Raw genomic sequence first — 25,818 nt, forward strand, 5'->3', positions numbered from 1 at the left:
GCGCTGCAATCCATGCCGAGGGGAAGGTAGTGCGAGCCCGCGCCAGCGCGCAGCTCCCGGGACAGGGCCGGCAATGCTGCTGAGCAGAACTTGACCGAGCCCCTTCCTCGCTGCTCAGTGGAAGCGATGCTGCAGCGCACAGCCAGCGCTTCCCCGGCTCTCCTTCAAGCTGAAGGTTACCCACCCGCGCAGCCAGCCCCAACCCTGTGAGCGCCGCGCCTTGATTCCCGGCTCCGGCTGCTTGGCGGCGCGCAGGGCAACGACCGGGCCGCCCGCGCCGGGGCGCACTGCACCAGCGGCTTCGGCTTGGTGGATGTGTATGCATGAGTTCTGCACCGAATGGGCGCAAAAAGCGCCCCAGCCGGTCCACCCGCTCCTCGATCTTCCAGATCAGCAAGCCCCCGCTGCAGAGCGGGGATTGGGAGCGCAGGGGCAGCAACTCCGAGAGCGCCCACAAAACCCAAAGAGCCCTGGACGACTGCAAGATGGTAGGTGAAAACTGCCCCTTTTTTTTTTTTTTCCTTTTTGGAGAGGAGGTGGGGGCATCTTGTATGTTAGTCGTTTGCTTGACTGCCAGCCACTCCCCCACCCTCAGCTCCTCCATGCCGATCACGTGCACATGCACTATTTTTAAATCTGCAGTCCCCAGATTCGGGGTGACACCCGGGTCGTAATGTCCCCGCAAAGAAGTGCCACGGCAAGGGTCTTAGGGTCAGCGGCTGTAAGTCATGCCTCTACCCCCTCAGAGAACGGTGGATGCAAAAGACACGGTGAAGTGGCTTGCTCACCAGGGAGGGAGGGGATGGGAAGGTGGGGGTGCTGCTTTGTGGGGAGACAGCAGCAAATAAACCCAAACAGAGCACGCGGGGCGCTGCAGAGGGGACGAAGGTTCCAGCGCAGAGGCTGTGGCCGGTCTTCCCGTCAGGCTCCTGAGCCAGTCTCTGGTTCAGTGGCCTGGCAGGAGGTGAACGGTTTCCCTCTCGCAACCTATCTTTGGCCTTTATCCCCACGCAACTTAAAATCCTTATCTTAGCTGTAGTACAGGGGAGCATTATATGTGAGAGTTCCCAACAGCAAGCTCTAGTGACCTGGGAGTGGCATATGCTCTTGCTCTTCAGAAACTGAGTCTAAGGGAGGAGGGGGGATGGTAGAGAGGGAGGGAGTAGGTCTGGAAATAGAGCTTCCACCACCGGACTTCCCGATGAAAATAAACACTTGCCTTGGACAAGGAGAAACTTACCATCTTTGTGCCTTGATCTTTAAGCAGTCTGTAGGCACCTTAGCTGGAACTTGTGGAGTTGGCTGAGGGGTCACTGAAAACCCATGTTTGTATACACCCAGATAGGAAACGTTGGTGAAGGCAATTCAATTCTTTTTCAGCTTGTCCAAGAGTTCAACACGCAAGTGGCCCTGTACCGAGAGCTGGTCATTTCTATCGGGGACGTCTCCGTCAGTTGCCCCTCACTCCGGGAGGAAATGCACAAGACAAGAACCAAAGGCTGTGAAATGGCTCGTCAGGCACACCAAAAACTTGCTGCCATCTCGGGGTAGGAGATTCTTGGCATTATTTGGTCATTCATATACATGATGCATGGATGCTCACAGTTATTTATGGTGTTCAAGACCTCAGAAGTGATCTCTGCAAATATGGGGTCACCTGAGATCAGGATTCTTTTGAGAGCTATAGACAAACTAGGTGCCAAATTACAATCTGAAGGTTGTGTGATTCTTGAATATACATATATTCAAGACTTGGGTCATTAAGTGATTGAAAAAAAAAATTAACTTGCACTATGCTGTCCACATATCGGGACTCGGGGCTTCAGAATTTTTTTGCAGAATGTTTGGCCGTCAAAATGAAGTTAAGTCATCACCCCTCGAGATTATTTGTCATCAGCTGCTGAACATCTACTGCACGAAAGACCAGTTCAGTAGAGAGAAAATCTTTGCTAAATCCTAGATTTACTAAACTATTTATACCATGAGATAAATTCCTGTGATACCATTTAAAATAAAATCCCTAAAATAAAGTCTTGGGTATAAATTACTCTCCTCAGTGTAGTGTATGAAAGGAAAGTTTTAACGGACGAAAATTTTGGTGAAGACTGTGGAGATTCACAAATCCATCTAAATCTAGGCTGTTCATGTGCCCTTCCCCATTATTTTTATTTCTTTTTATCACCCTTATGGATCCCCAGTCCTATTTTAGGTGCTAATACAGTGAGCGAAACTTCACTTCTGAGACCTCATCTATTTCCTGATCTCTCCATATCAGGAAAGAAGTTAGTCATGGATTTTGTCAAGTTACTATACTCAAATAAGAACATAGAGCAAGGAAACACAGGAATCCTTATAGAAACACATTAAGTGTTTGATTCCGTCTGGATAAAGCCTTTCTCTGTTTATCTGTGTATGTCTGTATAATAATCGAAGCTCAAGTCTATTAGACTAACCTGATAATATTGCAGATTGACCATGTGTAGGAATTGTATCTAATTTATTCACTTGAATCACTCTTTGCCATCTTTAATGCCAATAATATGTATAAAGCCGATAATATGTATAATGCCGGTAATATGTACAGTGACTATTGGTATATATAGATTAGAAAGCCCTATGTTGCCTTTCTCAGTAACTGCATTTAACAAGTGGCATTTTATAACATGAGAAAAGATGCACTATCTAATGTCCTTGAAATGAGACGTAAAGTATATTACAAACCCATTTCATTTGGTAGAAATATTTAGAAGCCTCATCCTTTTCTGTTTTAACTGTTACACTGTGCCTAACAGGATGTGAATCTGGGATTTCATCTAGAAGGTGGAAAGGGATTCAGTGTTTAAGGAATTTGGGGAAGAAATGCAGCCGTGATAAACCCCAGACAAGAAGGGAGGTAAAACAACTAGAAACACAAAGGAGAATAGTGGTGGAATAAAAACTGGAGAGAAACAATGATTCAGAAGGGGAAACAGATTTACAACAGGAAATGTTATGCCCAGAGCAAAAGAATAGCATCTTTGTCAATTTGTGTCCAAGACTGTACGATGGGGTTATATTCAGGACTCCTCAAAGGTGAAACTCAAGTTGATGACATGTTCTAATCACAGAAGATAGACTGGAGAAAGAAACAAGGAGTTCAATTTAGTCTGTGCTGCTACACACATGAAATTCAGGTCGTTCCAAAGTTTCAGGAAAGGAATCTGAAATACTGGCTCAAAGTTGAGTTTTGAGGATTTGAGATGGATTTTATATACTCAGGGGTTGGCAGCGCCTTGCTACTTACTTTTATGTTACCCGAGAGTGGATTTTATTGGGAGCAGTTTTGTAAGACTTAGTGGGAAAATACGTTGTTCTTAGAGCCTTGCAAAGGTAAGGCCAACTCTATACAATGTTCTAGGATGGAACCTGAAACATTTCCTCCTTAAAATAATGAATACAATTTAACCTTCTTTCTAAAAAAAATGACAGCATTATAACGAAGGAAATCCCTTTAGCTTCTTACCATCTGGGCTTCATTAATGAAGGATGTGATGATTTTCCTTGGTGGAATTCCATTCCTGACACTGCTACTTATGTTGGCTCTCATGTCAAGTTTGATGTGAAAGCCGGTAGGGAGACTGTAGCATTCACCTTAAAATCTGAAGCAGGGTTAAGAAAAGGAAAGGCTCCTGGGGAATGTAGAGACAAAAACTGGATTTCTTGAGCACCCATCACTTGCCAGCACAATCCAGTTAATTCACAGAATAGTCCTCTGAGGGAAAGATGATTATTAGCCTTATTTTTACAAATGAGTCTCAAAAAGGTTAAGGAACTTGCCCAAAGTTACACAACTAAGAAGTGGAATGACTGTGATTTGGCCCCACGTTGCATACTTCTGAAATCCATGATCTTTTCTCTACATAATTCTGCCATTTAAAGAAGTATTATGTAAAAAGGAATGAAATACGAAAACATGCTAACATATGGATGAATCACAAGAAGAGTATGCTAAATCAAAGACACCAGTCACCAAATGCCACATATTATATGATTCCTTTTACATGAAATCCTCAGAAAAAGCACATCTATTCACATCAGAAAGTAGATTAGTGGTTGCCTAGATCTGGGAGTGGAAACAGGGAGTCCCGGCAAGTGAGCTTGAGGTAACTTTTTGGGGTGATGGAAGTGTTCCAAAATTGAACTGTGGTGATGATTGTACAACTATATAGCTACTAAAAATCACTGAATTGCACATTCAAAATGAGTGAAGTTTATGATGTGTAAAATATAGCTCAATAAGTGTCTTTAAAAAGGTATGATCACTATCACCATGAATAATAACACCTGGCCTTATTCTTTCCTACATACACAGCTTTTAGTGAAAGGGGTAGGAACTACAGGGATGGGGAAACAGAAAACTTGGCTCTCCATGCATTCATCAAGATGCGGCCCGATGCTATCACCTAAACTCCAATGCTTTGCTCTGAGTAGGAACATAGGTGGGGCAAAAGCAAGACCTGAAGGAGTAAATGAAATGACTTATTTCTTTTTTTTTTTAAAAAGATTTTATTTATTCATTTGAGAGAGAATGAGATAGAGAGAGCATGAGAGGGGGGAGGGTCAGAGGGAGAAGCAGACTCCCTGCCGAGCAGGGAGCCCGATGCGGGACTCGATCCTGGGACTCCAGGATCATGACCTGAGCCGAAGGCAGTCGCTTAACCAACTGAGCCACCCAGGCGCCCAAAATGACTTATTTCTTAACTAGCACAGAACCACCACTCCTTTCCTGTTTATCACCTGGCTTTGGGGCCAGAGAAGGGAGACTAGGTTGAAGGTAGACAGGGTAAAAAAAGGATGAAGCAAGATAAACAAAAAAGAGGAGAAAAGCCAATGAGTTGGGATTAAGCCACAGATGCTTAGACCCCCTTCATCCCTAAATGACTCCTTCAAGGAATGGTGACCACAGACTGTGTTTCTCACTAGCTGGCCCTGGGTAAGAAGGCCATCATCACAGACGTCATCACGCCACCTTCTCAAACTGTGTCTAGACCAGCGAAGGTTGCAGTACCTCCTTCTCTTTCAAAGGCAGCAGATGTCTTCTGGACAGAGCCAGCCAGGTGAATCCCGAGTCTCTTCTGCCTGGTTTGAGTGACCAGTTGCTGTCCCTTTACGGTGCTGATCCTCTTGTTGGTATTAAAGCTAAGAGAGACCTCAGGGATCACTTGCTAGCATGGTCCCCAAACTTGTTTTAGCAGCAGAATCTTCCTTCCATCTTAATGTGGAAAGTCAGATTTAGAAGGCAGGTTGAAAGTAGCATTGCTGTGCCCTGCATGGTGTGTGTGTGTGTGTGTGTGCACGCACACACATCAGGGGCAGGTGGCTACCAGGGCCGGTGACCTGGGACTTCCTTCTCAAAATGACTTCTGAGACACCTTTGAAGAATCCCTAGGGCTTCAGGGCACAGAGTATACTGATATAGCACAATGTCCTTGTTTTGTATTTGAGGAGATTTAGATGATTTCAAGCGACTTTAGAGGTAACTTGGGCAAGTATATGTGAAGACTTAGCATTTAGGCAGACCTGGGCGGAGAACCATCTTCTGTGACCTTGATGGAACTACTTCACTGTCTGAATCTCAATTCCCTCCTCTGTCAACTCGTTGTCATGGTCCCCACGGGGTAGTTGAGAGGATCTGTGGGGCCAAGTACATGACTCCCCACCTCTAGAGGATATTCTGCCAGTCCAAGGCCGCTCTAAGCCCGGAACCCATGCCGATCGCTCCGTGGTCTGGCGCCAGTTCCACCAAACACACCATGTCCTGAGAACCAAGAGAAAAGAGCACAGCACGCCGGCTAGGACCGACCCAGAGGAGACAGTATCCTCCAGCAGACGCCGGAGACGATGCTGTGGCTGGCAGGCTGGGCGCTGGGATCCTGTTTCCTCCACAGCTGCTGGGCTGCTTGTGCTGCCCCACATCTCCTTCACACCTCTGCCTTCTGGCGGCGGCTGCTGACAGAGCGAACGGGAGGTTCAAGTACGCAGATGTGAGAGGCAGGATAGAGCGATGGGAAAGAGCTCTGACTCTAAATCAGATTAGACTGGGATAAAATCCTGGCTTTACCACTTGCTGGGAATCCGTGTGTATTGAGATGCATACTGCTTCGCAGTCAGACTTTGCCTGTGTTCAAATCTCAGCCCTGCCTTTTTTACAAATAGCGTAACCTTGGATGAAGGTAGATACTGTCCCTCCCTGCCTCGGTTTTCTCATCAGAAAATGGGGTTCATAGCTAATGACACTGAACCATACGGCATTATAAGGACTAAGTGAACACATGTCAAGCACTCAGAAGACGGACTAGCACACGGTTACACTATTACGAAATTCAGATTAGTGTTCGTATTCATAAGACATGCAAAATTCAGGATATCATGATACACCTATATGAAAAATAAATTTATCCATCCAATATTTTTCAAATAAATACCTTGGTTGAAATAAATGTTTATCTTAGTTCCTTGTATTATGTTTGGAGGAATTTTCTAGGTTGAGGCTTCCCAGATGGTTATCAAAAGGCGCTTTTTTTTTTTTTTTGAGAGAGAGAGCCTGAGTAAGGGGAAGGGGCAGATGGAAAGAGAATCTCAAGCAGGCTTCACGCCCAATGCAGAGTCCAACGTGGGGCTCGATCTCACAACCGTGAGATCATGACCTGAGCCAAAACCAAGAGTCGGATGCCCAACTGACTTGAGCCACCCAGGTGCCCTAAGGCTTCTTCATTAATACCTTAAAAGCAATATGGATATGCGAGGGTTCAAAAGTAGATTAGGAAGATTTTCTCTGCATAAATCAAACTCTATTCCTAATAAATTATGTCATACTTATAAAATCTTTTCGCCTAGCTCTGGTACAGGCTGTGTGACATTGGACGAAAAGTCTGTTAAATTCTCTGTACACCTCAACGAAAGGGCTGAACTGAATGACCTGAGTCTTCTGGCTTCATCATTCCAGTGTTCCAGGTTAATTCAGGGGGAATCATACAGACTTTGGCTACAGAACTAAACTATAAAAAATAAAATAAGCATCATGCATGAAGTTTGATGATTGAATTCCAGAGATATATCTGTTGAGATGTGAACACATTATGATCACAAGAAGAACCTTAATTTCCTAATGGATTCTGGGAATAATATAATGAATATCGTAGAGATTCATACCCAGAGATTTCAGATTTTTCCCTCCAGCAATTAGTTTCCTGACCAATCATGCCTAGTTTACTCTTCTTTTCTGCTTCCATCTCTCTCCTCCTGGTTTTTCCTTTTTTTTTTTTTTGGACTGTTTTAGTTTTGTTTGACTCCTTTTTGACTTTTCTGCCCCATTTTTCCCAGGCCCACTTTTAGCCGGTTCTTATTTGTTCCTTATTCTGTTTGCTAGGGAGTCAGGAGAGCAGGGAGAGGGAGAACTCAGATTCGCAGCTCACTCGGTAACGCTTTAGTACAAGAGGCCTGGTTGGCAAGCCTGCCAAGCCACCCACTCTGTCCTGTATGTTCCCTTTCTATTACAGGTGTTTTTGCTTTAAAAATGTTAACTCTCACTGGTCAAATAATGAAAGGGGAGAGATATATGCTAGCCATCAAAGGGAAGGACAGGAGAACAATTCTATATTAGTGTGCTAAGGGCTGCAGTCATAAAGTACCACACAGTGGGTGGCTTAAACATCACAAAGTTCTTGTTTCACTGTAGGAGGCTACACATCCAAGATCAAGGTGTGGGGAGGGTTGGTTCCTTTGAGGGTTGGGAGGAAGAATCTGCTCCTCTCTTCTAGCTTCTGGTGGGTTTGCTGACAATCCTGGTTGTTCCTTGACTTGCTGAAGCGTCTCTCTCTTACATCCTTCTCCCTGTGTATGTGTGTGGGTCCAAATTTTGTCTTTTTATAAGGAAACCAGTTATATTGGATTAGGGGGCCTAACCTATTCCAGTATGGCCTCATACTAACAGAACTAATGACATCTGCAACAGTGTATTTCCAAATAAGATCTCATTCTGAGGTAATAAGAGTTAGGACTTCAACATATGAATTTGGGGCTGAGGAGACATAATTCAACCCAGAGCAAATTCCTTTGGCCCATCTGTAGGAGAATGAACACTCTGGGTTGTTGGCCCCAGTGGGAATGGAGGTAGAGCTCAGCCTAGCACTTTGTACATTCTCTCAACACTTCCACACAAAGACTTCCCAGTGCCCAGTGCTTTATCATTTGCAAGACTTAAATATTTAACTCATATTACGGGTGGAGTTTGTGCCCAAGGACTAGATTGTTTTCTGTATGAAATGAATGTGATCACAAAGGTACTGAATCCCCAATGTGGTCAGCCCTTGGCTCTAATCAATTTAACTACCAGTGTGTAAACACGGAACATAAAGGTGGAACAAAAATCCAGCTGTAGGAGAGAATATTTGGCTGGGGGGCGGGGGGAGAGGAGAGGCACGTGACAGTCCGCATACACGGTGCTCACTTTCTCTCGTCCACTCGGCTAGAACTGGGGTAGGTGCTGGTGGTCTTTCAGCGGTACTAATACTGTTGCTCAAGAACCATAAGCAACTGACACAGTACTGGCTCAGACCAAATTAAAGAACAGTGCTATCATTAGCCACAAAATGACGGGTGATATGGAATCTAGACAAGGGCTCTCCAGTTGCCTATTGAAGTTAGCCTTTTTATGCTTTGAACAGATCTAATGACCTTCACCTTGCGAGAGCGTTCTTAACAAATGCTCCAGTCAGAGAGAAAATTAAACTAAAATGAACTTTAGGAAAATTTATTGTCACCTGATTATTGTGATGGTGAAGTACAAGAGAGCAAGGCTGTGTTTCATTTATGCTTGCACCCTGAGTGGCAAGTCAGTGAGGATATGTCCATTTTGTTCGTTCATTAACCTTACTTGGGATTGTAAAACCTATTCTGACAAAGACTTCAGTAAGAACTGATCGGTTAGATTAGCTCACATTTTATGACTTATCTATTACTTTCGACCATTATTTCTTTCTGATTTGTAACTGTAGAACCAGTATGTCGTTTTTAAACAATAGAAGACTTAAAAAGCACACCTAAGGAGCGCCTGGATGGCTCAGTCAGTTGAGCATCTGCCTTGGGCTCAGGCCCTGATCTCAGGGTCCTGGGATGGAGCCCTGCATCGGGCACCCTGCTCAGCGGGGAGTCTGCTTCTCCCTCTGCCTCTCCCTCTGCCCCTCCACCCCCCGTACTCTCTTGCGCGCGCTGTCTTCTCTCTTTCTCTCTCAAATAAATAAATGAAATCTTAAAAAAAAAAAAAAAAAAGGGATGCCTGGGTGGCTCAGTCTGTTAAGCGGCTGCCTTCGGCCCAGGTCATGATCCCAGGGTCCTGGGATTGAGTCCCACATCGGGCTCCTCGCTCAGCGGGGAGCCTGCTTCTCCCTCTCTGTCCCTCTGCTTGTGCTCTATCAAATAAAATCTTTAAAAAAAAAAAAAAGACACACCTAAGAGCGATTTCTGAGGCATAGGTGTTCATTATTACAGGGGATCAGCGGGCAGGGTGTATTTTAAGATTACTTAAATTATGTTTCAAGTTATTTGATAAAATATCACCCTAATATCTATCTGCTCAGTGGATATTGAATAAATAATGATTTTCCATTAGGATCACTTTTAAAAAGGAATTTTTTAAGTTTTCAGCCCTTGAAAGTTTAATTCTGTCTCTTCTAAAAGGATATCTACATAAAGCACAGCTCAAGAGCAGTAACTATATTATTTCCTCTGCTCTACAAGACATGACTTTAAAAAAAGCAGTCCTGTCAGCAGTCCAAATTCCAAATTCCAGACTAGAGGAAAGGATAAAGGGGGAAAAGGCCACACTTCCTAGCTCGGTCAGCTCTTTTTAAGTAAACCCAAACAAAACTTCTTCCAGAACTGCATCAGGAGGTCACACCTAACTACAGAGGAGACTGGGAAGCGTATTCTTCTCTGATTGACACCTTAACTAGAAAGGAAAGGGAGAGAATGGATACTGGCCAGCAACTCACTCTCTCAGCCACGGCACCCAACCTGTATTCCTGGGCTCTCCTCTTACCATCTGACTTGTAAACTCTTTACTTACTCAAACTGATCAACTTCTTATTCTCTAAAAGTATATAAAGGATGGTCCCATCCTATTAGTCTACATCTGTGGGTTCTCTCTATAAAAGCCTACCCTCAGGTATTATTTTTTTAAAGATCTTATTTATTTATTCGACAAAGAGAGAGAGACAGCAAGCATAAGCAGGGGGAGTGTGAGAGGGAGGAGTAGGCTCCCAGCTGAGCAGGGAGCCTGACACGGGGCTCAATCCCAAGACCTCGGGATCATGACCTTAGCCGAAGGCAGACACTTTACCGACTGAGCCACCCAGGTGCCCCAACCCTTCAGCCATTAAAAGAGATCATTTACTCTTCTGAATGTCAAGGGCTTATGTGTAGTCTCCTCATAGCCCACCATACTCCTCACACGGAAATCCAAAAGAGAAGAGTCCCAAGGAGATTAACAAGTCTCTGCCACTTTTAAATGGACCTATGGAAAAGATAAGGGGTGCAGGAACCACTTGGGAGGGCAGGAAGTTAGGCAAGGTACCTTTGAAAGGGGTTGAGTATACAAAAGCCAAACTGTGGAAAGAGCCAAGATGTCCATCGACAGATGAATGGATAAAGAAGATGTGGTATATATATACAATGGAATATTATGCAGCCATCAAAAGGAATGAGATCTTGCCATTTGCAACAACGTGGATGGAACTGGAGGGTATTATGCTGAGCAAAATAAGTCAAACAGAGAAAGACATGTATCATATGATCTCACTTGATACGAGGAATTCTTAATTGCAGGAAACAAACTGAGGGTTGCTGGAGTGGGGGGTGGGGTGGGAGGGATGTGGTGACTGGGTGATAGACACTGGCGAGGGTATGTGCTCTGGTAAGCGCTGTGAAGTGTGCAAGACTGTTGAATCTCAGATCTGTACCTCTGAAACAAATAATGCAATATATGTTAAGGAAAAAAAAAAAGAAGAAGAAGAAGGTAGCGGGAGGGGAAGAATGAAGCGGGGGAAATCGGAGGGGTAGACGAACCACGAGAGACGATGGACTCTGAAAAACAAACTGAGGGTTCTAGAGGGGAGGGGGGTGGGAGGATGGGTTAGCCTGGTGGTGGGTATTGAGGAGGGCGCGTTCTGCATGGAGCACTGGGTGTTATGCACAAACAATGAATCATGGAACACTTCATCTAAAACTAATGATGTAATGTATGGGGATTAACATAAAAAAAAAAAAAAAGAAAGAAAGAAATGGGTTGAGTATAATCTCCAGACCAGGAGGTGAAATGGAATAGGGCCTGCAGGGAATATAAGCAGTGGCAGTCCAGAAATCAATTCAGAAATATCTCCTTGAGATTCAGCGAGACTCTTTCGGGAATAATTTTAAAACTTCCTTTAATAAACCAAAGAATTTCATCAAGGACTTAAAATCTGATGAGCTATTAAGAATAAAAGGTAGAGAGGCAGTGCTTTCTGGATATAAGGATAAGCTGCAAGACGACCTATAATCAAGATTACAGTAAGGCCATTAAGAAAAATTGAACTGGAAACTCATCTAAATTATGTTAGATACAGCAGTTAGGTCCTAAAATGCACTTAACCCACTGTTTCCTAAATTATAAACCTATGCAACATAGGACAGTGTATTCTATGGGGAAATATATGCTTTTTTGCAACTCTGGAAGTTTCCTCCCTGTCTGGGAAACTATTTATAGAGCACCCACCATATGCCACGTGCTTTTCTAGGTGCTGGAAATACAGCAGCTCTGAACAAAATAAAGAAGATTCCTGCATTCTTAGTGAGGATGATCAAGAAGTGCTATGGGTCTGAATGTTTATGTTCCTGCACAATTCCTATGTTGAAAACCTAACACCCAAAGTTATAGTATTGGTAGGTAGGGCCTTCGGGTGAAGCTCACACCATGAGGGGGAAGCCTGCATAAATAGGATTAGGGCACTTACAAAAGGGGCTCCAAAAAGATCCTTCACTCCTCCCACAATGTGAGGGCATAGCAAGAAAGCACCAGCTATGGACCACGAAGAACGTCCTCACCAAACATGACCATGTGGTGCATCGGTCTTGGACTGCCCAGCTTCCAGACCAGTGAGCAATACATTTCTGTTGTTGCAAGCCATCCAGTCAGTCCATGGTGTTTTGTTATAGAAGCCTTAATGCACTGAGAGAAAACTAACAGGCAAAAGAGAGTGCAATTCAGAGAGTGATAAATGCAGTGAAGAAAACAGAATATGATTTAAAGAATGATGGATGACTGTGGGTAGTTATTTTCAGATGGGGTTTTCAGAGACACCCCCCCCCCGCCCCGGGAGGTGACATTCTAACCTAGTATCTGACCTTAAGAAGGGGTCAGGCAGGTGATGATCTGTTAAAAATGCACTTCGGCCAGAGGGAAGAGCAAACGTAAAAGTCCAAACATAAACTGACCTAGTCATGTCTAAGGAAAAAAAAACAAACTAGATTATCAGTTTGGAATTGTCTTCGGCTGCAAGTAACATAGATAGGATTTCAGTGACTTAAACACAGAAGAGTTTATTTTCTCACGTCATTAAAAATTCAAGGGTAGGGGATAGTAAGCACTGGTTCATGATTCAAAGGTATGAGGTATGAGATGTGAGAGGTCCCAAGGTCCCAAGACTGCTGCTCCAGCTGTAGAAATTGTGTCTATGTTCCCAGCAGGGAGTAAAAGGCAAGGACATAAGATAAATGCATCCCTTTCCGAAGGACTTCCCAGAAGCCTCACACAGAACTTCTACGAACAGGTCATTGGCCAGGACCAAGTCATGTGGATCTCCCGATCACAAGTTTCATGATCTGACTCACATATATCCCTCACCATACTAACTGTCCAGTGAGGACAAAATCTCCCAAACTGTAAACCAAAGTAATGCTTCCTAAGGCCCAGGATGGGATCTTTAGCAAGACTGGGAATGGGTAGGGAGCTTGGACGTGAGACCTGGGGAAAGGGCTGCTACAGTGGGGAAAAAGAAGTGGGAGGTGATCCCTCAACATCTACCTGCTCCTTTCTGCCCATTTTCTTCTTCATTTGTTTGTTCATTCATTTATCCACGAAATACTGAACACCTTACTCTGGACCAGGCACAGTGCTAGGTTCTGGAAATGTAAAGATAAAAGCAACACCACTCTGCTTTTGTGGAGCTTGGGGGCTAGCATCTGTGTAGAGACACATTCACTGCAGAATGGGGTCATGGGTGATGCTATAGAAATAAGCAGGTGATACAGGACAGACATAAAGGAGGCAGCAATCAGCTCTGCTCAAGTGACTGTAGCCAGGAAACAAGACTTCAAAAAGGGGATGGTGGCGCTTGGACCATACTTTGAAGAACAAGTGGCAATGTCCTTTCTCTTTGTGTGGCCGCAGGCTTCCTGCCATGAGTGAACATTTCTGTCTTGAACCATGGGAAAGGAGAAATAGCAGTCAATGTGCTGAGAACCAGCTATGTGCTGGACCCTCTCATGAATACATGAGTTCATCTGAAATAGTATATCTACTTAGTCCAGAGAGAGGTTTTCAAGTCTGGTATTTTGGCTAAGAAATGCATCTACCTCAAAGTAGCAGAGATCAGACTACAGGGGTCCAATCACAGAGCCAACTATGTAGGTAGGTGGGAGCTGGGGTTACCGCAGTAGTTGGATCACGTGAGGACTATGGTCTTTGGGATTCTTTGTTTTCATTTTTCAGATTTTTTAAAATATTTATTTGAGAGCGGGAGAGAGCGTGTGAGCATGCATACGGCGGGGAGGGGCAGAGGGAGAGAGAGAGTCTCAAGCAGATTCCATGCTGAATGCAGAGCCCGATGTGGGGTTCAATCCCACGATCCCGAACGGAAACCAAGAGTCGGATGCTTAACCGACTGCGCCACCCAGGCAACCCCGGTCTTTGGGATTCTTTGCACTTTTCCCTCATGCCTCCACTACAGTGGTCCCATCCAGAGCCAGTGAGGCTTCAGGACTCCCGCTTGAATCCAGATGAGGCCTACCTGGAGGCTTTCCAGAGCACCCAGAATGATAGATATTTTTCTAATTTTCATTTTGTAGTAAATTTAGGTGAGAAAGTTGAGATATTTGGTTAATTGGTGGGGCTGGGGTTTGAACACTAGTCTCTGTAGTAACAGAGTCTTTATTCTTGACGCTATGCCAGGCTATTCCTCAGACAGCTCCTTTCTTTCTTGGAATGGCCCCAAAATTGGCCTACCTGCTTTCTTTCCCTTTCTCTGCCACTAAATACTATTTCTGCTCAAAGCCTCTCGCCTCCCCTGGACACACTTCAGGACAAGGACTTCTTCAGCTGGCACACAGCTGATTTGAAGGCTTTTAAAGTTTACTCAGCTAGTAAGAAGAGAAAACAAGCAGGAAGGGGGAAAAAAACACAATTATGGTCTTTCTGAAGCTGCCAGTAGAGTGTGAATGGACCTCGGCTCTGCATTCTGGAAGCCTCAGCACTTCTCTCTGAGCCCCAACTATTTCAGACTTTCTTCCTCCACGTTAGGTCTACTCACTTCCTTCCATCCTTCGGCACCTTCTTTCCTGCTTGCCCATGCAAGTCCTAAAAATGAGCATGTGCCATCAGACTTTAGGCTGAATTCGGGGTTTCAGGAAGCAATGTGCTTCTTCCCAGCAACGGACACGTGAGCAGGAGTGGGACACCCCGTGACCACAGTGACACTGGCCATCTAAGGCATCAATGAGTACAGGGGTGAAGAGAGAAACGGAAGTGAATGCTACCAAGTGTGCAGGGACTCAAAGGACAGAAAACTTCCCACTGAGGTGATGGGTACACCCAAGAAAGTAACATTCAAGCTGGAGAAAAATATGGGAAGAACTCATAGGAATACGAATGGGAAGAGATCATCAGACCAGTCTCAAAACACCACTTCTTAAAATAACCCAATCCTTGGTCAATGAACCCACAAGAGCCCCTGTTTGCCAAGAAAATGAAGTTTAAAATCACCATAGTTATGATCTACCTTGCCCACCTCAACAGAGTTCCAGTTTTGAGCCAGCATGACAGCTTGTTAGGGCTTCAGGCTCTGAATCTTGGATTCTTTTATTCCCTTAGTGGGTCTAATTTGGAAGCGTTTCAATTTGATTTGGAATTCCTATTTCCATTCTTGCCATCTACTTACCGAGCTAAGGAATTAGGTGAAGCTGATTTTTTTTTCCTTTCTCAGATATTCATGATGCATCAACAAATCATTTCTGATTTTTCATTTTTCATCCTACCAATTTCATCACTGTGGAAATTCCTATTTATCTTAGATGAATAAACCACTCCCCCCTCACCCACATGGACATATTTCTGATGCCGGTTTCTGATGTGTCGACTTATTGGGTAGAAGTAGAGTTCCTAAAATTGTTGCTGGTATATAGTAAGCCCTTTATGCTTCTTGAATTCTGTATCTCAAACATTTTGGGTTTTATGTCATTATTTTTGTTCAAATGTGTTTTTTTTTCCCTATAGTATCCCATGTCTGTACTTACTCTACTATAACAAGCAGCAGGTGGAGTAAGAAATGAATAATGGGAAAGCTAGTCAAGGATAAATCTTAATCTTAAGACTATTGTTCTTACTAGCACTTTATTAACTTTCATAAAAATCTATTCATTTTGATTTCATAATAATCCTTATCTGGGTCCTACTTAAAAACAGTGGCTGGTATACAAAGACCTTCCCTATGAGGACCACTACAGAATTTTTCACCCCCAAATGAACTAGATAAGGCAAATATAAAGCATCAGAAGCCTATGGTGGTGATTTGGAATGTGTGGTTTAAGTATAATTGTCCCCTCCACGGAACAGAGAAATAGCCTACTTAGAGCTGAGTGGAAGATACCTTCTAAAGTGGGTGTGTTAGCGTTCTCCAGAGAAGGAGAACCCATTGGATATGTGCGGGGGGGGGGGGTGTGCGTGTGTGTGTGTATGTGTGTGTGTGTAAAATGGGGAACTGGCTCACCTAGTTTTGGATGCTGAGCAATCCCACAGTTTGCTCTCTGCAAGCTGGAGACTCAAGAAAGCAGGTGGTATAGTTCAGTCAGTGTCCAAAGGCCTGAGAACCAGGGGAGTCAGTGGTTTAAGTCACAGTCCAAGGGCAAGAGAGGACTGATGTCCCAGCTCCGTAGCCAGGCAGAGAGAACTCAACCTCCCTTAACTTTTTGTTTTATTCAGGCCCTCAGTGGATTGGACAAGGCCCACACATATTAGGGAGAGCCATCTGCTTTACTCAGTCTACCAATTAAAACACTAATCTCTTCCAGAAACACCCACACAGACATACACAGAAATAATATTTAACCAAGTATCTGGGCATCCTATGGCTCCATCAAATTGACACATAAAATGAACCATCACACTGGGTCCATTCCCTTGATCACCACAGATGGCTAAAAGCCCCATAACCCATAACTCTTAGAGCAGAGCTGTGGGGAGATCACCTGTGGACACTGGAGAGGCCTTCTCTACGTGCACAGTGGAGGAGAGACTGGAGGAAGCCCCTACCAGTCAGCATATGGTCAGGAATGAGGACATTGTTCACCCCTTACCAGGGAGTAACTACAGGGCAAACAGTAGGTTCTGAAGGAGATGGCTGGATCTTCCCAACTGGGGGACTCCCATGAACATCTTTCACCAAGAAGTCATGTTTTCTTACTATCTGAATTTTGAGCTCAAATGGCTGCATCTGTTTTAGTACTGTACCATCACTGAATAATGAGGAAACTGCTCAGATTATTTTAGGCCACAGCATGCACCATAATGCAAAATCACTCGGCAAATGTTCTCTCCATAAAACAAGCCTTATCAACCATTTTTATATTCATAGATTCAATCTTCTGTTTTCTGAGGATGAAATATGTTTTAAGTTACCAAGTCTGTTCAGACTCAGAGTGCCTTTAAATTATGCTCTGACTTTCAGTATTGGGTTATCTTACGGGCACCACTGTAGACCTGACGTGAAAATGTGAAATGATTTCGGGTATCTATTTAGGTGTCATCTTTGCAAAAGAAAGATCATCACAGTCATTCTGGGACTGTCTTTTCTTCCCACTTCAGCATTATAAAGGCATTCCCCAAGTTCAGACAAGGAAATTCTGTGGAACAGGAAAGGGAAAGATACAGGAAAGGGGAACGATTTATCTGGAAAAGAGGAAAGAAAGAAAGTGGGGAAGAAAGAATGAATTTGTTCTTTGGGAATGGGCTGGTTACGGAGCTGGTATGGCCAAGAGATCAAAGGAATGAAGTGAAGAGAAGATAAAGGGAAATAGACAGTCATGGGGTTAGCGGTCCGAGGAAGTTCAAGCTTTCCAAACCCAGGCCCACCACAGGCCCAAAAGACAATGTGAAGAAGTGAAGTGAGCCAGGCGCAGTGGTGTGGGAGAGAGCACGCGCCTGCGTGTCTGAAGCAGGCAGTTGCTCCCCAGGTTTCATTGACTGCTGGTTCCCATGTGGAGAGGTGGGCCGAATGTGCCATATTTGTGGGCTTTTTTGTTTAAGAGAATCCATGAATTCATGCTTGTGTGTCAAATAACCCGATTTTACAATGTTGGCCAAGAGAAAACCGCTACAGACTACAAGTGGCCCTCAGCCATTAGTGTCTACCTCTGTTAATGATCACCTGCTTCTTGCTCGGAGTATTTACAGACGATCAGATGTGAACAGTAAGAAACACCAGGAGGTCTTCTCATTTCGGTTGGCATTAGTAACTCTGACCTGTATTACCTTCTCAGTTTTTTTGCTGCTTTCAGAATGGCACCTTGGGGATCTAAAACTTGTCAGTATCTGTTACCTTGTTAAAAAAATAACCAAATACAGGGGCGCCTGGGTGGCTCAGTCGTTAAGCGTCTGCCTTCGGCTCAGCTCATGATCCCAGGGTCCAGGGATCGAGCCCCGCATCGGGCTCTCTGCCCTGCAGGAAGCCTTCTTCTCCCTCTCACACTCCCCCTTGTTTGTGCTCCCTCTCTCGCTGTGTCTCTCTCTGTCAAATAAATAAATAAAATCTTTTTAAAAAATAAAAATAAAAAATAACCAAATACAGAAATACATATGCATATTTTTAGCCTTGAATTGTTAGGTAAGTAAGGCCAAATACTTAATTAGCCTTAGGAACATGTTAAACATTTCTGGAATTGAACCTAAGGAGAGAAAATAGAATATTTGTGTATTTGCCCTGAAGTCAAATTCCTTGAAAGACCCTTTCTCCTTTGATAAGAGGACAATTATTTAAATTATCATACAGCTGACACATTACTTTCTCATATCAAACAGGAGCCATTGATCTTATCAAGACAAATAGCCTGTCAGATATGTAACAGAGTCTGAGGTCCACGTGAATGCTGAATAGGGAGCAATTTTTCTAAATAAATGAAATACTGAGGGGAGGGGCAAGAGTCAACCTGATTTCCTGTTATTTTTATCATTTGGCAGCTGACAGGATTTCACCGAAAGAAGGTACTCTATACAAAGTACTGACAAATGCCCATTCACCCAAGAGTCATGACCATTTCTAAACAGCTATTTCTGAATTCCCAGCAAAAGGTATTCATTCCATGACCTGTTTTTTCTGCTTACAAGTGTGGAACCTACATCAAAGCTTTCCTTTCGATCCTCAATGTGTCCCTATCGAAGACTTAGTGTAGCCCAGTGGATTATCTATTCATCTCTTGCCCTTCCCCCTGCTTATCACACCCCACTCCCTCAATAACCCACAGATCTTCCTCAGCCTACAATAGGGTTACGTCCTGATAAAGCCACTGTAAATCGAAAATATTCTAGGAAGAAAATGCATTTAATCCACCTAAGCTACTGAACATCATAGCTTAGCCTGGCCTCCCTTCAAGGTGCTTGAAACACTCACATTGGGCCATCGGTGGGTAAGATCATCGAACACCAAGCCTGTTTTATATTCAAGTGGTGAATAGCTCATGTCATGTACTGACCACTAACCTGACAGTGAGACCCAGAGTGGTTACCAGCGTATGGCGTGTGCGCCCTCACGCCCGCGCGGCCAACTGCGAGCCAAGGCTCCCTGTCAGTGCCCAGCGTCCCGAGAACGCACCGTACTGTACCTTGCTAGTCTGGGAAAAGGGCAAAATTTAGAACTGAAAATAGTTTCTCCTCAATGTGTCTTGCTTTCTCACCATCGTCAAGTTTAAAAATCCTAAATCAGACCATCCTGAGACCAGGACCATGGGCACGCAGGTAAAGGAAGGTGAAGGTACAGGGGATCGGGGCTTGAAAGGCACAGGTGGCCCCAGCAGAGGGACGGAAGTTTGGAGGAGAAACTTAAGCATTTTGCAGAGAAGCTGGGTCAAACAGCTGACCTATAAGTTCAAGAAAACGCTAAGAGGCTGGGATTCTAGGGCAATTTAACTTTTTCTTGATAGTTTGTTCTAGTTATAGATTCAGGGTCTATATCTATGATTCAACATCAACATTTGAAACATCAATGTTTTATTGCTGATACCATTATACCTTCGGGGATTTTGAGGTCAGTAAGGTCCCCAGTTTCTGAGCTTTCAAAGTGCTTTAGAATTTTTTATTATTATTATACTAAGTCCCACAGAGATAGCCCACAGGAGCCCACTGATGTGTCTGTCATCGCAGGTCCCATGCTCTTTCAGCCCTGCTCCCTCTGTCCTACTTCAGCCTCTGCCCTCTGCCCCCAAAGCCCCTTAACATCCTGAGGTTTCGTGCCCCTCAACTCTCCCTAGCCCAGGCCCTGAGATGGAATCTGCGGTTTTGAACTGAAAGCTGAATCACTAAATGCTAGAGCTCTGCAGTCCAATTAACTTTGCTTCCCGAAGCTTCTTCAGGTAAACGGGCGACATGGCAGTCTTTCTAATTTGCAGCCTCTGCCCTCGAAGAGTGGTAGGTAAGCTCCACTTCGCTCAGCCTCGGGGTACAATTTCCAGCTTGCTGTAGCCAGGAAGGGACAATGGCAGTGATGGACAGTTCTAGTGCAATTGGCACCTCTCTGGGACAGCTGGGGACTGAGGCTGCAGAGGATCAGGCTAGCTAACTGTGGCAGTGAGCAACAAAAGACATTGTTTAGACACCTACCAATATTTTACAGAAACCACCCCAGGGCTCTTGGAGATGCCTGGGGGAGGCTGGCGGCCGCCAAGCAGGTGGGGGCCAAAAGCTGTGGAGATCCGAGGGCTAATGCGAAGGGGTCTTGTAGCTGTGGGGGCAGATGGTGGCCGCCCTCAAGCTGCAGCTCCTCACTGCCCTACTGCCCTTCCACTGTACCAGCCCTAAAGCAAACATTCAAAGCTCTCAAAAAACTTGGTTACAAGAATATGCATTCCTCTTCCCACTTTCAAGACCAAAGACCCATGAAAATTAACTATGAAGTCACCCAAGTAATATACTTGGGTGCTGGTAGCTCCAGAAAGAATAACTGCAAGATGTTTTTAGTTCCACTGTTAATTTGCACAAGTGAGTGCCAGGAGGATCACCTCTCTGTGAGCTCGTGGTTCCAGAATCTGCGTGGCATCAGCAGTGGTCCTAACCCTGCTGCACATTCTAGTTCTTGGACGAGTTTTTTTAAGACACTCTTATCAGGGCTCCATTCCTAGATCCATTAAATCAGAATGCCCGGGGTGAGGCCCGGACACAGTATTTATTTAAAAAACAAAAACAAAACCTCTACAAGTATTTTGCAAACCTACAGCCGGGTTTGAAAACCACTGAGAAGTTGAAAGGAAAGAGGATGGGACTGATAATCAAAGGACCCTATTTCGAGTTATGGCCATACTTTCAACTGGGTTATTTCATTCAATCCCCTTGATTACGCTGGGCTGTAGATACCATTCCTACATTTCCTTGAGCTGCACAAATGTGTGTGCACATTATAGCATGACTTGTAACAGAAAAAAAAAAAAAAACGGGAAATGATCTAAATATCCAATAGAGGATTGATTAATACAGCCAGGTGCTAAGATACTGGGCAAACATTTAAAATGACATTAAGTGGCGGCACCTGGGTGGCTCAGTCATTAAGCATCTGCCTTTGGCTCAGGTCGTGATCCCAGGGTCCTGGGATCGAGCCCCGCATCAGGCTCCCTGATTGATGGGAAGCCTGCTTCTCTCTCTCCCACTCCCCCTGCTTGTGTTCCCTCTCTCGCTCTCTCTCTCTGTCAAATAAATAAATAAAATCTTTTAAAAAATAAATAAAATAAAATGACATTAAGTGAAAAAAAGCATATTATAAAAGTTTCACATAACGACCCCATTTTTGAACCAAAATGAAAATTATATAACTAGATATAATTGCAAGGATATACACCCAGATTTTTACTTTCTAGATAAATGACTTCCACCTTCTTTTTACACATCTGTATTTTCTAAATATTCTGTATTAAATGTTAAGGAGCAAAATCTACTCACACTGTCAAGCCTTGAATATCAGTCTTGAATATAAGTGGAGAAAATATGAAAAATAATTATTTATTTATATAGGTAAAGTTCTAGTTCTTGTATTTATAACGCAGGTAGATGCAAAAACCTGATGCTCTGCTTCTCCTCTAAGTTACTTATAAAAAAGGTACTAGTCTTAAACTTGTTCATCTTCCTTATTAGGAACTAAAGATCCAGAGGCAAAAAAAAATGAGACAAATGAATTGTCCTACAGTATTTGTTCTGAGTACTGGTGGGTCTGCCCCCATTTGCTTAGAGAGAATAATTAGACAGGAAGCTAGAGTGAGAAAGTCAGGAGGCCAGAGAGCCAGGGGAGAAGGCTTTTGATCTCTTTTCTAGAACATTCTGTCACATTTTTTGCCTGGTATGTTGGTGGTTATGACGATAAAATGAGAAATTAAGTGAAAGGACTGAGCACACCTTTAGACACACCAATGCTCAACAAAGTCCCATTCATTCATGCATGTTTCTGTGAAGGTAATAACTTAGCTTCTTACCCAAGGTGTGATCTCAGAGTGTTCCCATCTCCTTCATGTCTGTTTCCATCCCTAAAAAAGTAGGAAAATATCACCCATCCTCCCTGGTTGCTCTGAGACTCAAATGAGGTGATGTAGGTAAAGCACTAAGCAAAACACTGAACACATAATAAGCACTCAATACATACCAGTTACTATTAATATTACAACTTAGTCCAGTATTCCTTAACCAAAAACACCTTGCAGTATTGGTAAGATTTTCATTGTAATCCAGAGAAAGAATTGTACAAGTGCATAGCTCTAACAGTTTGGGATGAGAAGGATAAAAATAGTTTGGAAGATTAAATTTTGATTAGAAAAACGTACTTTTTTTTCACCATTTCAGTACTAAAAAAAGATTATTATTTCAAGTGCTCAAGAATAATCCCTCTGTGGTTTAGCACCAAGAATAGAATATTTCATTTCAGAAAGAATGCCTAAGAGAAATGATGAGCCACCGATAAAGGTTATTACACTACAAAATGACTTTGGGTTTAAGGCAAGTACTTTTGTGTTATAAAAGTGATTAGGCCTTTAGAAAGGTTTTCAAAACAACACAGTGTATGCATATAATATAATGAATGTATAATGACTTTCATTGTTGGGCTCGAGGTTTCAAGAGGACCAGGACTTGGTAGAGGAACGGGGCGGGGGGGGGGGGGGGGGGAAAGAAAGGTGGACATTGATGGTTTCAATTCACAAGCTTTATTGAAATAAATAGGGTGTGAGAACAACATAGAGCAGCGGTGTGATGCCATGGAAATCACCTGGGGAGCCTCAAAAAACTCTAGAGCCAGGGTCTTACCCTCAGAGATTCTGATTTACATGGTGTGGGGCATGACCTGGGCTCCAGAATTTATTATTGTCTCCAGTGATTCTGATGCATGAACAAGTCTGAGAGCCAGAGACAAAGGATCCGTCCGAGCAAATGGCCCCCAGGTGCCTCCCTTCCTCTTTCCGCAAGGGGGTGTTCCCAGGGCATGGCATGGAGAGCAGCACACACTGGGGACCCTCTTTGCTTTCCCCTTTTTGCCCTGCCCTGTGCTGGAAGTTACATCAACTGCCCAGAAACAATTCGGGTTGCATCATCCAAGTCCAATAATCAGATTTCAGACTGTAATTCATGCTGGGCCAGCATCAGGCCACCTCCCTTTCTCTGCATCTCCATCTCAGCTCAGACACCCTTCCTTTATCTGTGTCACAAAACCAGAACTCCTCCATTTCTAGCCACCGAAGAGCCTCCATGGGCAGGACTTTAATTCTGTACTCAATGATATGAATAAAATGAGAAACTATGTTTCAACTATTCATTTTAGATGGAAGCCAAAGTTCAGATGGTAGCTTTGAAGGATCTGGTGAGCCACAGGCAAAAGCCCCGTGGTTTGGGCTCTGCACTATGTGCGTGTGTCTGTCTGTCTGGGACTGAGCTAAGTTGGGTCAAATATAAACTTAGCTTTTGAATTGAGAAAGAAGGAAGTCATCTACTCACCTTTTTAACAGAGTTTAAGCTTTACTGCCTACACATGAAGTAATGATATAAGGTACTTTTAGCACTAAAATTTGAAGGCCCAAGTATTTTACCTCCCAGGCAACATCCAAAAAGGAAACTAGGAAATATGTAACAGATGTGGATTATGTACAAAATGAAATTATAGAGAAGAAATTTTGTTGGCCTGGAATGATTAAAATAGCTTGAAGTTTTAAAAGTGCTTTCATGATAAAAATAATCTCATCTTGTCCTGAGAATATACCTGCGTTATATTTTTATTCTCGTGCTCCAGTTGAGGAAATGGAGGCTGACAAAGACAAAGTGTCTTGCACAAGGTCACATGGTCAATAAATAGGGCCAGCACTCAAACTCATGACCTCTTCATCCCAAGGCCACTGGACTTTCCACTGTGCCACAACAAGAATTCAAGTATGGCTGACTATGACTCAAATTTATTAGATAATTTCTAACTTTTTGCTTTTCCCTTCATTTTCTCTACAAATGCCACGAACAGGCTTAGTTCTGTTACTGATCAGTAATTGAGGCGATATATTAGGATTTTTTTTGCAAGGAAGAGCAGGTTCCTCTGAATACTTTAAGTAGGAGGACTTTTTGGGGAGGTTATGTAGTTCTGCGGGGATCACACAATCAAAAGGGCAACATGAGGGAGGGCTTGGAAAATGGACACGAACCAAAGAGATTGCACAGACTACATAATAGAGACAGGCTGGCTAAAGTGTTGTCCTGGCCAATGCCACTGCTCGACGCTGCTGGCTCAGATAAGTCAGAACCATCCCTTCCTCTTAGGTCACAAACTATAGATTCAAAGCCCTAGTTGGTCAGGCACAGCGTCCTCGCTACCCGCACCAGGAGAAAGGCCCTCTTGCTTTCAGCTTCCACAGTGGGAAGGAGGACACTGGAACCCCTCAACACCATGGATAATAGGGAATCTCCCAACAGAACGAAGGGTAGGATGTTGGGACAACCAAAGAAATGACAATTATCTCCTGCAAAACAACACTGATTTAAAAGGACGTATCTATATTTTTCTATTTTCCTGCAGTATTAGACCTTTTTTTTCTTTAAAGATTTTATTTGAGAGAGAGCGAGAGAGCATGAGCATGAGCAGGGGGTAGGGGCAGAGGAAGAGGGAGAAGCAGACTCCCCACTGAGCAGGGAGCCCAATGCGGGACTCAATCCCAGGGTCCTGGGATCGAGCCCCACATCGGGCTCTCTGCTCGGCCGGGAGCCTGCTTCTCCCTCTCCCACTCCCCCTGCTTGTGTTCCCTCTCTAGCTGTCTCTCTCTCTCTCTCTTTCAAATAAATAAAATAAAATCTTTAAAAAAAAGAAAAGTTTCTAAGGAAAATTATAAGCACTATAAAAAGTATACTTATTCTTTTCATTATGAAAATATTCTGTGGTTAATAACTCAAAGTCACTGGTGACATTAGTCAGCTTGCACACTGAGAAAACAAAACTCTGCCCCTGGGGAGTGTGCTAGGAGGTCTGTGGAGTCAGCCTCTCGTTAGCTTTCTAACAACCCAGTTTCGGTCCATGAAGAAAACTGCCCCATACAACAGGGTCACATCTGCTATAAGCCAGTCTGCAAACACATGGTTTGTCCATTCATTCATTCAGCCTACATTTATTATGCACTCTTCTATGTGCTAGGCATTGAGGTTTTCAGTACCTGGTACTAGGAATACAAAGAAAAATTCAGAGATCCTGGAAAAACATCTTGTCTGTGCATGTGTGTGCTGAGCCTGCCTCTGCAGGTATGATTCTGAGTTTGTGTATGTTGCAATGCAAGAATTAGAGATAATCTAATCTTTCAAACCACATAGGGGATTTAGGTAATCTGCTACTAGAGTAACAGAGAGACTAAAATGTTTAGACCTTATCAAAATTTATCATCTTGGAAATTCACCTCCTGCTGGATCCTCGAGTCTCCTACCTGCCAGATTTCCCTTTTTTGGCTATGTGCATACATACTCAACTAAAAAATAAAAATTCCTTATTGCTAAGTGCTATTTTTAGAGAGAATCTTAGGTCTTGCAAGATTTTGCTCCATAAATCTGTTCAGCAGGCTGTCTTTCAGAAAAATAAAAAGGAGGGAGCTCACCAAAGACAGGTTTATACTTACAGTCAGGCTAATTTAAGGGATGAAAACGGAGCTGGAGCCCATATATGGGAAGAGCTCAACAAGCACTTCATGTTATCAGACTAAATCTCTTTCGAAACAGTGCAAGCTCCACCACAGTTTGGGTGATATCTTTTCTTTCCTGAAGCTGTACCT

At 43.7% G+C, this 25,818-nt stretch overlaps 1 protein-coding gene across 1 annotated transcript in view; it reads left to right on the forward strand.

Annotated features, from left to right (window-relative positions):
• Positions 1-323: 323 nt before the first annotated feature.
• The window catches only part of LOC110591082 (regulator of G protein signaling 7 binding protein), a 97,994-nt gene continuing 72,499 nt past the window's right edge, over positions 324-25,818 (forward strand). Inside the window, exons 1-2 of the mRNA XM_021701988.1 lie at positions 324-488; positions 1,381-1,547. Of these exons, the coding sequence (XP_021557663.1) occupies positions 324-488; positions 1,381-1,547 (332 nt within the window). The remainder of the gene's footprint in view (positions 489-1,380; positions 1,548-25,818) is intronic.

Source organism: Neomonachus schauinslandi, chromosome 7 (genome assembly GCF_002201575.2).
Source record: "Neomonachus schauinslandi chromosome 7, ASM220157v2, whole genome shotgun sequence".
Classification (NCBI taxonomy): domain Eukaryota; kingdom Metazoa; phylum Chordata; class Mammalia; order Carnivora; family Phocidae; genus Neomonachus; species Neomonachus schauinslandi.